Source organism: Bufo bufo, chromosome 2 (assembly GCF_905171765.1).
Source record: "Bufo bufo chromosome 2, aBufBuf1.1, whole genome shotgun sequence".
NCBI lineage: Eukaryota > Metazoa > Chordata > Amphibia > Anura > Bufonidae > Bufo > Bufo bufo.
The window spans coordinates 5081726-5096209 of record NC_053390.1 but is presented as its reverse complement, the minus strand read 5'-3'; the positions used below and the strand labels follow the sequence as shown (position 1 = coordinate 5096209).

The 14484-nt window shown below is 45.9% G+C and overlaps 1 protein-coding gene across 1 annotated transcript in view; it reads left to right on the top strand.

Annotated features, from left to right (window-relative positions):
- The window catches only part of LOC120992587 (receptor-type tyrosine-protein phosphatase F-like), a 96440-nt gene that overhangs the window by 71512 nt on the left and 10444 nt on the right, over window positions 1–14484 (top strand). The window contains exons 13-15 of the mRNA XM_040421645.1: window positions 9343–9379; window positions 10296–10393; window positions 10556–10672. Coding sequence (XP_040277579.1) covers window positions 9343–9379; window positions 10296–10393; window positions 10556–10672 — 252 coding nt within the window. The remainder of the gene's footprint in view (window positions 1–9342; window positions 9380–10295; window positions 10394–10555; window positions 10673–14484) is intronic.

Below are 14484 nucleotides of genomic sequence, written 5' to 3'. Positions count from 1 at the left end.
GGCTGTGGGACCACCTCGACCAAAACGGATGTCATCTGTGTGGTCTGTGTTGCATCCGTTTTTGTTTTTTTTGTGGACCCATTGTAACAATGCGTATCTTTGTCCAGAAAACGGTCAAGAATAGGACATGTTCTATCTTTTTTTGGGGACTGCGGAACAGACATACGGATGCGGACAGCGCACTGTGTGCTGTCAGTTTTTTTTTTTGTAGAACGATAGAAATTAATAGATCCAATTGCAATACGCAAAATATACGGACCAAAAGGTCATATGAATGGGGCCTTAATGCTGGCTCTATCTCCTGCAGCTCACCCTTCCGTTTCCTATCTGTTACTGACCATGAGGTTCGCAGAGCACTGCTGCGTATGCCTCCTGCAATGTGCTCTTACTGTATACTTCAGGATGTTAAAGGGGTCGCGCAGTGGCATAATAGAGATGATGACTTGCCCTATGCAGGCGCCTCAGCAGCGGGCTAGAGTAAGTCAGGTCAGATCACTCTTGTAGGCCACGGCTGCTTACAGGGTGCACAGGATAGACAATTCTTTTTGACCCTCCTGGTCCAGCCACATCTCCTCTGCAGTGCACAGCTATAGATGCCCTCTCTATGCCCAGAGGTGGGGCACCTTTATGGCTAGTGCAAGTACACTGACCAAAAATATATACGAAACACTTTCGGTTTTGCTCCCATTTTGCATGAGCTGAACTAAAAGATCTGAAACATTTTCAACATACACAAAAGACCCATTACTCTCAAATATTGTTCACAAATCTGTCTAAATCTGTGTTAGTGAGCGCTTCTCCTTTGCTGAGATAATCCATTCCCCCTCACAGGTGTGGCATATCAAGGTGCTGATTATACAGCATGAATATTGCACAGGTGTGCCTTAGACTTCCCACAATAAGAGGACACTCTGAAATGTGCAGATTGATCACACAGAACAATGCCACAGATGTCGCAACGTTTGAGGGAGTGTGCAATTGGCTGTTGCCCGTGCAATGAATGTTCATTTCTCTACCACAAGTCGTCTCCAAAGGCATTTCAGAGAACTTGGCAGTACAACCGGCCTCACAACTGCAGACCACGTGTAACCACACCAGCCCAGTTCTTGCATGGCCAGCATACTCACCGGACATGTCACCCATTGAGTATGTTTGGGATGCTCTGGATCGGCGTATACGACAGAGTGTTCCAGTTCCTGTCAATATTCTGCAACTTTGCACATCTATTGAAGAGGAGTGGACCAACATTCCACAGGCCACAATCAACAACCTGATCAACTACTCTATGCCACGGAGATGTGTTAGACTGCGTGAGGCAAATGGTGGCCCCACCAGATACTGACTGGTTTTCTGACATCCTCCCCCCCCCCCCCCCCCCAGTAAGTCAAAACTGTGCACATTTCAGAGTGGCCTTTTATTGTGGGCAGTCTAAGGCACACCTGTGCAATATTCATGCTGTCTAATCAGCACCTTGATATGCCACACCTGTGAGGTGGGATGGATTATCTCGGCAAAGGAGAAGTGCTCACTAACACAGATTTAGTCGAATTTGTGAACAATATTTTAGAGTAATGGGTCTTTTGTGTCTGTAGAAAATGTTTCAGATCTTTGAGTTCAGCTCATGCAAAATGGGAGCAAAACCGAAAGTGTTGCTTTTAGATTTTTGGTCCGTGTATTTCCCGCAGATGCACCCCCAGGCTCTGTGGTATACATCTTTCCTGTGGTGTCTACCATGAGTCTCCTCAGAACATATGTACGGGATACCACAACCCCCTGAGAACATATGTACGGTATACCATGAGTCTCCTTGGTATGTATGTACAATATACCATGCATCTCCTCAGAATGTATGTACAGTATACCATGAGTCTCCTCAGAATGTATGTACGGTATACCATGCATCTCCTCAGAATGTATGTACAGTATACCATGAGTCTCCTCAGAATGTATGTACGGTATACCATGCATCTCCTCAGAATGTATGTACGGGATACCACAACCCCATCAGAACATATGTACGGTATACCATGAGTCTCCTTGGTATGTATGTACAGTATACCATGCATCTCCTCAGAATGTATGTACAGTATACCATGCGTCTCCTCAGAATGTATGTACGGTATACCATGAGTCTCCTCAGATTGTATGTACGGTATACCACAGGTCTCCTCAGAATGTATGTACAGTATACCATGAGTCTCCTCAGAATGTATGTACGGTATACCATGCGTCTCCTCAGAATGTATGTACGGTATACCATGAGTCTCCTCAGAATGTATGTACGGTATACCACAGGTCTCCTCAGAATGTATGTACAGTATACCATGAGTCTCCTCACAATGTATGTACAGTATACCATGAGTATGGACGGTATATAACACGAGTCATCTCAGAATGTATGTACAGTATACCACAGGTCTCCTCAGAATGTATGTACAGTATACCATGCATCTCCTCAGAATGCATGTACAGTATACCACAGGTCTCCTCAGAATGTATGTACGGTATACCATGAGTCTCCTTGGTATGTATGTACAGTATACCATGAGTCTCCTTGGTATGTATGTACAGTATACCATGAGTCTCCTCAGAATGTATGTACAGTATACCATGAGTCTCCTCAGAATGTATGTACAGTATACCATGCATCTCCTCAGAATGTATGTACAGTATCCCATGAGTCTCCTCAGAATGTATGTACAGTATACCATGCGTCTCCTCAGAATGTATGTACGGTATACCATGCGTCTCCTCAGAATGTATGTACAGTATACCATGAGTATGGACGGTATATAACACGAGTCATCTCAGAATGTATGTACAGTATACCATGAGTCTCCTCAGAATGTATGTACAGTATACCATGCGTCTCCTCAGAATGTATGTACAGTATACCATGAGTCTCCTCAGATTGTATGTACAGTATACCATGAGTCTCCTCAGAATGCATGTACAGTATACCACAGGTCTCCTCAGAATGTATGTACAGTATACCATGCATCTCCTCAGAATGTATATACGGTATACCACAGGTCTCCTCAGAATGTATGTACGGTATATCACCAGTCTCCTCAGAATGTATGGACGGTATATCACTAATCTCCTCAGAATGTATGTATGGTATACCATGAGTCTCCTCAGAATGCAGGGGCCCCCCAGAGCGGATAGCTTGGGGGACACATGGGGACATGGGCACTTTTCCTGTCAGGTGGTTTTAATGTTCTGGCAGTTTCAGTATTGCTGTGTGGTTGCTTTTTCCTCCCCCCTCCCCCCCTCTCTTATGTTGACAGGTCTTACCTGGTTTTATCCGGATCCAGCTGGTCCTGTGAGATGTTGGATATTGACAGCTGTCAGATGTCTGAAAGATGATTGTCAGTTGCACAAGCGGTGGGAAATCCTCATCAGCCGATTGGAGAAGCAGTCCTGTAGCTTGGATCGTGGAAATAAAAGACGGGACATCGCTATCAGCTGCTGCAGTGTTAAGAAGATCCGGACCTGAGCACAGGATGGAAGACCTTCTACAGCAGCTGATTAGAAGAGCAGAAGCGGCCGGCGGAGAAGAGTGGCTGCGGCACTGCTTAGCCCAGCCTGAACTTATGGCGCCGTCGGCGATTGAGGAAGAGCGGCGCAGAGAGACCGACGTTGTTCCGGAGGCGGCACCCGACGTTGATGGACTAGTAGAGGCGGAGTCCCCAGCGCTACCTCACAAAAGAGCTAAACGAGCAAAGCGCAGGGTTTCTCCGCCTCCCAGGTCTGTTAGTAGGCGGGCCTGTAGTAGTGACAGTCGGGTCAGGAGCCGTGCGTCATCGCCTGCTGCCCAGCATCATCATCAGAAGCGGCCATCTCGTTTCAAGGCCTTTTGCAGCGATTCCAATGCAGCAGCTCAAGGGGACATTTCTTTGGATCCTGGCAGCGGACCAGCGCCGACCGGACTTCATCAGGATCAAGATGTCCTATGGGTCAGCAGCTTACCTGGCAGTTATGAAGAACGCCTATCCACACATCAAGTCATCCATCCACAGGTCTCAGGAACCTTCCCAGGCAAGATAAAGATATCTCAGTCCGCAGCTCCTGGACAGGAGGCTCCACCTAGGCCGTGAGATACAGAAACTACAGTCAATGCCTGATCTTTTTGATAACCAAAAGTTTGTTTCAGGTCTTTTTTCTCTTTTTGCTGATTATCTGCAGAAAGAGAATATCAGCAGCACGCCATCTGGTGTTTGGGTTAACAAGCCAGTGGCGTCCTGTGCAAGTGTTCTTCAGTCAAGTGCTAATGTTCCAAATTTAGATAAAGGTTTAGGGGTATCTGAAGCCTGCGTTAAGGAGGCATTACCTTGTGAGGTGTCTCCTTTAGGCTTTCATTTACCTCTAAATGTAAAAGAAAGGATTTGGCGCATGGAATTTATTGATCTTATGTCTCTATTGCCATCAGTTAAAGAGCAGGTTGTTAATGATAGGAAAGAAGACAAATCAGATGAGGCTAGGAAGCGTAGCGTGCCGCGGTCATTTAATAACTGGCTGCAGGCCTTCAGTATCTATGCGTCTGTCCTGGGTGAAAAATTTCTAAGCAAGTGTTGTGGACTTTTCCAGCACTTGGACATTATCTTGGAAGCGTATAGAAACTTTGGAGGGATGGCATGGTTTTTCTATGATGAGAATTTTAGACAAAAATTGGCCATCCATCCTACATTGAAGTGGGGTATAAAAGACATAGGGCTATGGATCAATTTAATGCTGCCTCAGCGGACGAGTGTGGTCAAACAGGCTCCTTCTCAGGCGTTGAAGAAAGGGGTGTGTTTCGCCTTTAACGAGAGCACTTGCAAGTGGTTGACAAATTGTAGGTACAAACAAAAGGTTCCTTTTGCGGTGGCTCACACCCAATGTGCAAATGTTTTAAAAGGAGCAGTAACTTTTCTTCAACCAGGGAACAACTTTCTAAAAGCCTCGACGCCAGTGAGGCTGGAAAGAATGCTCCCGTGGTTAAAGGAATACCCAGACAAGGGGATAGCTAGATTAATTTTTGTTGGTTTTTCTGAAGGTTTTCTAGTTCCTGAATTTAAAGGGGAAGGCTGTTTAATGGTTAAGAATTTAAAGTCTGTTGAGTTGTTTCCTGATGTGGTGCGTGGAAAAATTGCAAAAGAACTAGCCAGTGGGAGAATTGCGGGTCCATTCAAATGCGCACCTTTTGTAAATTTTAGGATATCACCTTTGGGCGTAGTTCCAAAGAAGGAAGTTGGCGAATTTAGGTTGATCCATCACTTGTCTTTTCCTAGGGATAAGTCACTTAATGACGAGATTTCCAGAGAAGAAGCTTCTGTTGATTATGCCTCTTTTGACCAGGCAGTGGACTTATTGATGAAATTTGGTCAAGGTGCTATGTTAGCGAAGGCTGATGTGAAAGCGGCCTTTAGATTATTACCAGTTAGTCCTGTGGGCTTTAATTCTTTGGGATTTTGTTTTGATAATGAGTTTGATTTTGACAAATGTTTGCCCATGGGTTTTTCTAAGTCATGTTCTTATTTTGAATCATTTGCTTCTTTTCTGCATTGGGTTGTTCAAAGTTCAGTTCCTGAGGGAGGGGTGTTGCATTATTTAGATGATTTCTTGTTTGTAGGTTATAATGGTTCTAGTCTTTGTTTGGATTTGTTAAATTGTTTTATTGATATGGCTTCCTTTTTCGGTATTCCTATAGCGGTTGAGAAAACAGTTTCCCCTTGTTGTGTGTTAGAATTTCTTGGTATTGTTGTTGATAGTGTTAAAATGGAATTTAGATTATCTGAGAGTAAGCTAGAGTCATTACGTTTTAGCTTGGTTTCCTTCTTAGCAAAAGTAAAATGTACATTAAAGGAATTGCAATCTGTGTTAGGGTCTTTAAACTTTGCATGTAGAATAATTCCAATGGGACGAGATTATATTTTGCAACTAGAGGGTTAAAATCTCCACGGGCTCACATTAGGTTGACCAGGCCTTTAAAGGATGACCTAGCTATGTGGTTGGAGTTTTTATCAAAGTTTAATGGTAGGAGCTGCTGGCAAGAGGAATTTCAGGATTCTGATGCTTTGAAGTTCTATACAGATGCGGCAGGTAGCGGTGGTTTTGGGGCATTCTGGGATAACCGTTGGAGTGCAGAAGAATGGCCCGCTTTTTGGATAGAGAATGGTTTTACGAGAAATATAGGGTTATTGGAGTTGTTTCCAGTATTAGTGGCAATGGTTATATGGGGTAGCTTTTTTAGGAATAAGAGAATTCTCCTTTTCTCAGATAATAAAAGTGTTGTGTTCGCTATTAACACTTTGTCGTCAAAATGTGAGAGGGTTGTCCGATTATTAAGGCATTTAGTGTTATGTTGTCTATCATTTAACATTTGGTTGAAAGCTAAATATATAGAGGGTAAGTCTAATGTCATTGCGGACTCTTTATCTCGGTTTCAGTGGTCCAGATTTCAGGAATTGGCTCCAACTGCAGAGGAAGTGGGTGTTCCTTGCCCTCCGCATTTATGGGACCTGGTGCTGGAGTAATCGTTAACAGTATCCGTAGTTCCTTAGCACCTAGGACGTGGGCTGCCTATGTGTCAGCCTGGGATAGCTGGTCAAATTTTGTCAATTCAGTGGATCAGGAGGATAGCATGGATTTTGAAAGTGTTGGGCTGGGATTTGTGTCATCTCTCTTAATAAAAAATTTATCTCCATCTTATATCTCTAAGTTGGTAGCGGGAACTTCCTTTTTTTAGAAGCTATGTGGTCAACCCGCCTTGTCGTCTTTATTTTCCATTAAACAGGTTTTAAAGGGTTATCGTAAGTGTAATTTCAGTAGTGATGTCCGTCGTCCTATTTCTTGCGAGCTATTGCATCGTTTAATAGAGGTGTTATCATCTGTAGCTAAGGATCAATTTGAGTTAGTGTTATTTAGAACGGCATTTATTTTGGCATTTTTTGGTGCCTTTAGAATTGGGGAATTAGTTGCTCTTAAGAAATCAGAAGATGCAGGATTATTGCTGTCGGATGTAGTGGTTCATGAGGATAAGGTGTTAATTAAAATTAGACGTTCCAAAACGGATCAGCTAGGAAGAGGTCAAATGATATCTTTAAATAGTTGGGATCAGTCTGGTCTTTGTCCGGTCAGAGCTGTTATAGCTTGGCTGAACATTACACCAGCAGTTCAAGGTTCCTTTTTGTTACATAAGGATCTGAGTCCGTTGACAAGGTTTCAATTTAATGCGTTGCTCAAGAGGAGTCTTGCTTTGCTAGGATTAGGGCATTTGAAAATCACTCTTTTCGCATTGAGGCTGCTACAGAGGCAGCAGTTTTGGGGTTAGAGGAGTCCGCTATAAAAAGAATAGGTCGCTGGAGCTCTAATCGTTTTAAAATTTACATAAGGCCGGACTTATTATAGATTAATTTTCCTTATATTTTTCAGGTGCCCAGTATGTAGTTTGGGTGGTTGGGCACTCCTTTGTGTATTGGGCCCAGAAGAGAGCCAGTAAGAGGAATTATACTGAAAACTTATCCTTTGACTCTAATCAGTTTAAAATATTTTGGTGGGGAGTAAGAGGCCTACATTGGAATGATGTGCTGCCTTTACTTTACAAATTGCTAGTTAAATGGCCTTTGCCTCATTTAGTAATCATTTAGGTGGTAACGATGTCGGTAAAATTCGTACATTGGAGTTGATGTGGAGAATTAAGCAGGATCTAGTTTTTATAAAAAGCTTGCCACCAGATTCGGTTTTAATTTTCTCTGAAATTGTACAAAGATTCATTTGGTCGTCTGTTGAGGGTCGACCTTTTGAAAAAATAAGAAAAAGAATAAATAGGGCAATGTCAAAATTTTTGCCCACCATAGGAGGGCTTAGTTATAGGCACGCCGACCTTGAAAGTTTTGTGCCTGGTTTGTTTAGGTCTGATGATGTACATCTTTCTGATGTAGGCCTTGACATTTTTAATCTGGGATTACATAATGCATTGGAGGAAGGTCTGTGTTGCTTTTGGGGGAGGCCTCGGCCTGTTATGCCTCGGCCTTGTGGGTAAAAGTCACCCAGCTAATGCTGGGTGGGCTTGGTTGTCATTGGTTTTATTGGTCTAATACTTGACCTTGGTTCATGGTTTTATTAAAGATTCACTGGTTCATTACATTTTAGTAACCCCATAATAAAGCAACACGGCCTATTTTATCCAACTAAGTGTTTGGTGTCTTATTTACTGGTTATAGTTATGGTTGGGTCATTATGTGTCCTATGTCCTCCATGCAGGGGCCCCTCAGAGCGGATAGGGCACTTTTCCTGTCAGGTGGTTTTAATGTTCTGGCAGTTTCAGTATTGCTGTGTGGTTGCTTTTTCCTCCCCCCCCCCCCCCCTCTCTTATGTTGACAGGTCTTACCTGGTCCTGTCAGATGTTGGATATTGACAGCTGTCAGATGTCTGGAAGATGATTGACCAGTTGCACAAGCGGCGGGAAATCCTCATCAGCTGATTGGAGAAGCAGTCCTGTAGCTTGGATCACTGTGGAAATAAAAGACGGGACATCGCTATCAGCTGCTGCAGTGTTAAGAAGATCCGGACCTGAGCCCCGCCCTCCCTTCCCTTTTTCCGTCGTGTTGCTTATTAGGGGGTAAAAGTCACCCAGCTAGTGCTGGGTGGGCTTGGTTGTCATTGGTTTTATTGGTCTAATACTTGACCTTGGTTCATGGTTTTATTAAAGATTCACTGGTTCATTACATTTTAGTAACCCCATAATAAAGCAACACGGCCTATTTTATCCAACTAAGTGTTTGGTGTCTTATTTACTGGTTATAGTTATGGTTGGGTCATTATGTGTCCTATGTCCTCCATGTATGTACGGCGGTATACCATGAGTCTCCTCAGAATGTATGTACAGTATACCATGAGTCTCCTCAGAATGTATGGGCGGTATACCATGAGGATCTTCAGAATGTATGTACGGTATACCACAGGTCTCCTCAGAATGTATGGACGGTATTCCATGCGTCTCCTCAGAATGTATGTACAGTATACCATGAGTCTCCTCAGAATGTATGTACGGTATACCATGCGTCTCCTCAGAATGTATGTACGGTATACCACAGGTCTCCTCAGAATGTATGGACGGTATACTACAGGTCTCCTCAGAATGTATGGACGGTATACCATGCGTCTCCTCAGAATGTATGTACAGTATACCATGAGTCTCCTCAGAATGTATGTACGGTATACCATGCGTCTCCTCAGAATGTATGTACGGTATACCATGCGTCTCATTAGAATGTATGTACGGTATACCATGCATCTACTCAGAATGTATGTACAGTATACCATGACATTCCTCATTGTATATCTCTCCAATTTCAGGGTTACAAAGCCCACAAATATTACATAGCTACACAAGGTAAGTCATGGCATCATTTAGTATATAGTAATTTCAATGTTGTCGAGGGGCGTCAACTGGGAACCACCACCACAGCGCAGTGAGGGCCCTCAGTGATGGGGCCAGTAGTCATGGTAATTGTCCCAGTTGCTCTTGTCAGTAGTTGTGAGGGCAGTGGTACTTTTCTAATAACTGTAAAATCCAGGGTTATGCGCTTTATTAGAGGATGCTGGTTGTCTGTTCAGGATCCTTATCTCCTGTCCAGAGTGGACAGCTCTTACACGGAGCATCTCCCACTCTGGAGGACCTGCCCTGTGTTGTATTACACCGACAACCCTTTGATGGGATGGTGTAATACCGTATCTCCCCCTGGAGGTGCTGCAGGGATATTGCACACTCTTTTCCAGGTTTCCCCACTGATTACAGCTGCAGTGATGGCCAGTTCGCAGTGTTCGCCGATGAACACATATGATCTGCCATCTTTATTCCCAAGCCCGGCGATGCAGAGGTAAGTCCTTACCTGTGCCTGTGCCGCGAGCCGCTCTGAAACACATGCGGTCACCTGGAGCAGACAGTCCCAAGAACAGCCTTCATCGGGCTGTTCTCAGAACTGCCTGCTCCCGGTGACCGCATGTGTTTCAGAGCGGCTCGCGGCACAGGCACAGGTAAGGACTTACCTCTGCATCGCCGGGGTTGGGAATAAAGATGGCAGATCGCATGTGTTTGTTGGCGAACCCTTCGAACTGGCCATCACTGCAGCTGATCTCTGGGGGTACCAGAAGGAGGACACTTTGTATATCATCATTATTCTAATTACAGACTGTCCAAATCATGGATCCCCTTTAATAAGTTATAGGCTCCTGGGGGTCTGGTAACGATCTGATTGATGGTTCTTATAACCGGTTGTGACTGTGGAATATGCCTCTTCTTGCGGCAGGTCCTCTTCCTGAAACAGTAGCTGACTTCTGGAGCATGGTGTGGCAGGAGAGCAGCTCAGTCATTGTCATGTTGACTGCTCTTAAGGAAAAGAATAAGGTGAGATGGTGGATGCAAGGAGATAATATGGGTACAGAAGGTCAGTAGATGTTCGGTGAGGTCACGGTCATCGCATCTTGCCCTTATGAGCGGGCGGTGGAGGTTCACACCTTACTTCAGAAGAAGTTAATCCTATATATTTTCTTGTTTCATACGGTAAAGGTAAAATGTGAGCGCTACTGGCCAGAAGAAACCCAGACCTACGGGGACATCACAGTCTCTCTACAAAGAGTCATTCAGAACGGAGCCATCATCACCAGGAGCTTTAGCCTGAAGAAGGTGAGAGCTCCACTCTTTTGCAGGGATTAGCGACCCTCGGCACTCCAGCTGTTCTGAAGCTACAAGCCCCAGAATGCTCCATTCACTGGAAGATGATCCTCTTTCCACAATACAACTGTTGGTATCTGACTTCTGACTCCTGAAATATTGTGTTCTGCTGGGAGACCCTGCTCCACCACACATTATGACACTGCCACGTGCCATACGTTATAACTAGAGATGAGCGAATTTCTAAAAAATTTAATTCAGTCGGTTCGCCGAATTTTCCGAAAAGATTAAATATTAATTTCTTAATGGTGAATCGCTTTAAAAATCAGCTATTTCCCGGCTGCAGAGAGCCTGTATAGTGGTGTAGAACACTGTGCCTGTATATCGGTGTAGAACACTGTGCCTGTATAGCGGTGTAGAACACTGTGCCTGTATAGCGGTGTAGAACACTGTGCCTGTATAGCGGTGTAGAACACTGTGCCTGTATAGCGGTGTAGAACACTGTGCCTGTATATCGGTGTAGAACACTGTGCCTATATAGCGGTGTAGAACACTGTGCCTGTATAGCGGTGTAGAGCACTGTGCCTGTATAGCGGTGTAGAGCACTGTGCCTGTATAGAGGTGTAGAACACTGTGCCTGTATAGCGGTGTAGAACACTGTGCCTTGCAGTAACACACATAGGGAGTCTGTGGTAGTGAAATAATACTGTGAGTCCGTATGACATGCAGATGACAGGCATCGCTCTTAGAATCACTGCACACTTCACTTATTTGGGCAGTCACTCTGCCAAAACTGACCAAATAACTCCAGTGTGAACTCAGCCTTACAGGTCGATGTTAGCGCCAAGAAGAAGCGCACTCCTTTTACACCGTTGTCAGCTGATTCCACATAGATGTCTACAGAACCTGTTCTATTAACCCCATATACAAGTAGAGCCCCCGACAGAGTGAAGAGGGGGTCAGCAGTAAGTCTGTGTGGACGTCACTGATTATTTTGCCCTTTCTCTGATCAGTCAGAACAATAACCCACAAAAAACGGATCCTGTCTGTGGAGCATCCGCCTTCACTCGGTCAGCATTTGGTCAGTAATCCATCAGTATTGCTAATGCCAAAAAAAACAGGACTGGATCCAAAACAGAGATGACATGTGAATGGAATATTTCCATGTCTTCTGTGTTTTGTACCCACTCCTGCTTTTGGCTACCAAATCACAAGCCAATTCTGATGGGACCATACAGGCCTTACAACCTCTACACAGACTGGATCCGTTTGCGTATCATTTTTCCTTCCTTCTGACAGATCAGAAGAAAGGTCAAATAAATGATGATGTCAGACAGGCCGAAAGGCAAAATAGTGGCCCAGTCCTGGAGAGGGGAGGGTGGGAACAGCATGAGAAGTCCACAAAGTGGACCAGTGACTTAGTGGTGAGGTGGAAGCAGCATGAGGAGACCACATAGTAGCCTAGTGACATAGTGGTGAGGTGGCAGCAGCATATGGAAACCACATAGTGGCCCAGTGACATAGTGGTGAGGTGGCAGCAGCATGAGGAGACCATAGAGTGGCCCAGTGACATCGTTTTGAGGTGGCAGCAGCATGAGGAGACCACATAGTGGCCCAGTGACATAGTGGTCAGGTGGCAGCATCATGAGGAGACCACATAGTGGCCCAATGACATAGTGGTGAGGTGGCAACAGCATGAGGAGACCATAAAGTGGCCCAGTGACATAGTTTTGAGGTGGCAGCAGCATGAGGAGACCACAGAGTGGCCCAGTGACATAGTGGTGAGGTGGCAGCAGTATTTGGAGACCACAGAGTGGCCCAGTGACATAGTGGTGAACTGGCAGCAGCATGAGGAGACCACAGAGTGGTGATGTGGCAGCAGCATGAGGAGACCACAGAGTGGTGAGGTGGCAGCAGCATGAGGAAACCACAGAGTGGCCCAGTGAAAGTGTTGAGGTGTTAGAAGCATGAGGAGACCACAGAGTTGCCCAGTGACATAGTGGGGAGGTGGAGGGCAATACTAGTACCAGCTGAAGATGATAGGTGGCTGTAGGAGTACCTGGCAGCAGGTGTGGCATCAGGCGCGTGGCAGCATCAGAATAGTAGCTGAAGCAGAGTTAAAAGTGCAAAGTTTAGGTCTGGCACCATGGATGATCTAGTCTGATGCATCAGGCACTGGTGTTTAAAAAAATCCTGGCTGATCCACGCCTGATTCATCTTCACAAAGGTCAGTCTCTCCACATTTTGGGTGGACAGGCGAGTTCTCCTTGGGGTAACTATGGCCACTGCTGCACTAAACACCCGCTCAGATGCCACACTGCTGGCCGGACAGGACAGCTTTTCCAGGGTAAACTCGTCCAGTTGAGGCCACAAATCCAGTTTGGCTGCCCAGTAGTCCAGTGGATCTTCAATGTGGGTTTGCAGGGTGCTGTCCAAATATGCCACCACCTTCTGGTTCAGGTTCTGCTCTATGTATAGCTGTTGCTGAGTAGTTTCTTCAGTAGGCGGGTGAAGAAAACTGCTCATCAGTGATTCTAGACCTAAGTTGCCGCTGATGAGGCTGGTACTGCTCCTGCCCTCCCCCAACACCCCCACCCCCAGCAGCCATGGCAGTCGAACATGAGCGCAGAGGGCCCCCCAGTCAGACCTGCGAGAGGATGGGCGATTGCGCACATAGGCATTGGCCAACTGACTACATAGGATGTCTCGATAATAGTTCAGTTTGTCCTCCATCTCAGCGAGTGTAAAAAAAAGGCCCCCAGTTTGGACCGGTAGCGAGGGTGACATGGTGGAGAGCCAGAAGTCATCCCTCTGCCGAATGGTGACAATTTGGCTGTAACTACGCAAGCAAGTGAGCAGGCATCGGGCCATTTGCGCAAGTGACTCGGAGGGACTCCCTGCCTCCATCTCCACTGCATACTGCCACGATGTGTCTGGGTTATCTGCCTCGTCTTCCTCATCACCCTGTAGCTCCTCTGGCTGTTCCTACTCCTCCTCTCCTGTCACCTGTGTAGAAAAAACAGACATTTCTCTACACATCTTGATGCAGCGCCAACACCATGTTCTTCCCGTTTTCGTTCCCCATAGTTCCGATTTTGAGTTGTCGAGGAGAAAGCCAGGATTCGATTTCTTGAAGAAGGACGCGGAGCATTTCCTTCCCTGTGTGACTCAGTTCGACCAGGCAAACGAGGTGCAAAACTGCGTGACACTGCCATGCCCTGCACATGTGGTATGCTGGAAGGGCACTGTGAATTGTCCCTGCAGTGGAGGCTGAGAACACGTGGAGGATGAGGAGGCAGAGGCGGACATTGTCGCAGGACCAGCGGCGAGAGAACGTGGAAGCGAAAGCGGCGTCACCTGGCCAAGTTGCTGGTGTGCGCTATGCAGGAATCACATTTACCCAGTGGGCCGTAAAGGACATATATTGTCCTTGACCGTAGTTACAGCTCCACACGTCGGCGCTGCCGTGCACTTTGGCAGGCACCAACAGGCTCAAGGACTAGCCCACCTTCTGTTCTACATGTGTGTGCAGGGCTGGTACTGCCTTTTTGGCAAAGAAATAACGGCTTGGGACTCTCCACCTCGGCTCAGCACAAGCCATCAGTTCTCTGAAAAGTGCAGAGTCCACCAATTGAAAAGGGAGGGACTGCAGTACCAGCAACCTGGCCAGGAGCACGTTCAGTTTCTGTGCCATTGGATGAGTGCACGCATACTTTTGTCTCTGGGCAATCTGTTCGGTGATTGATTGCTGACAGAATGACTGATGAGGAGGAGGAGCAGGAGCATGAGGACTAGCAGATGATGGGAAGGACAGACAGCTCCCT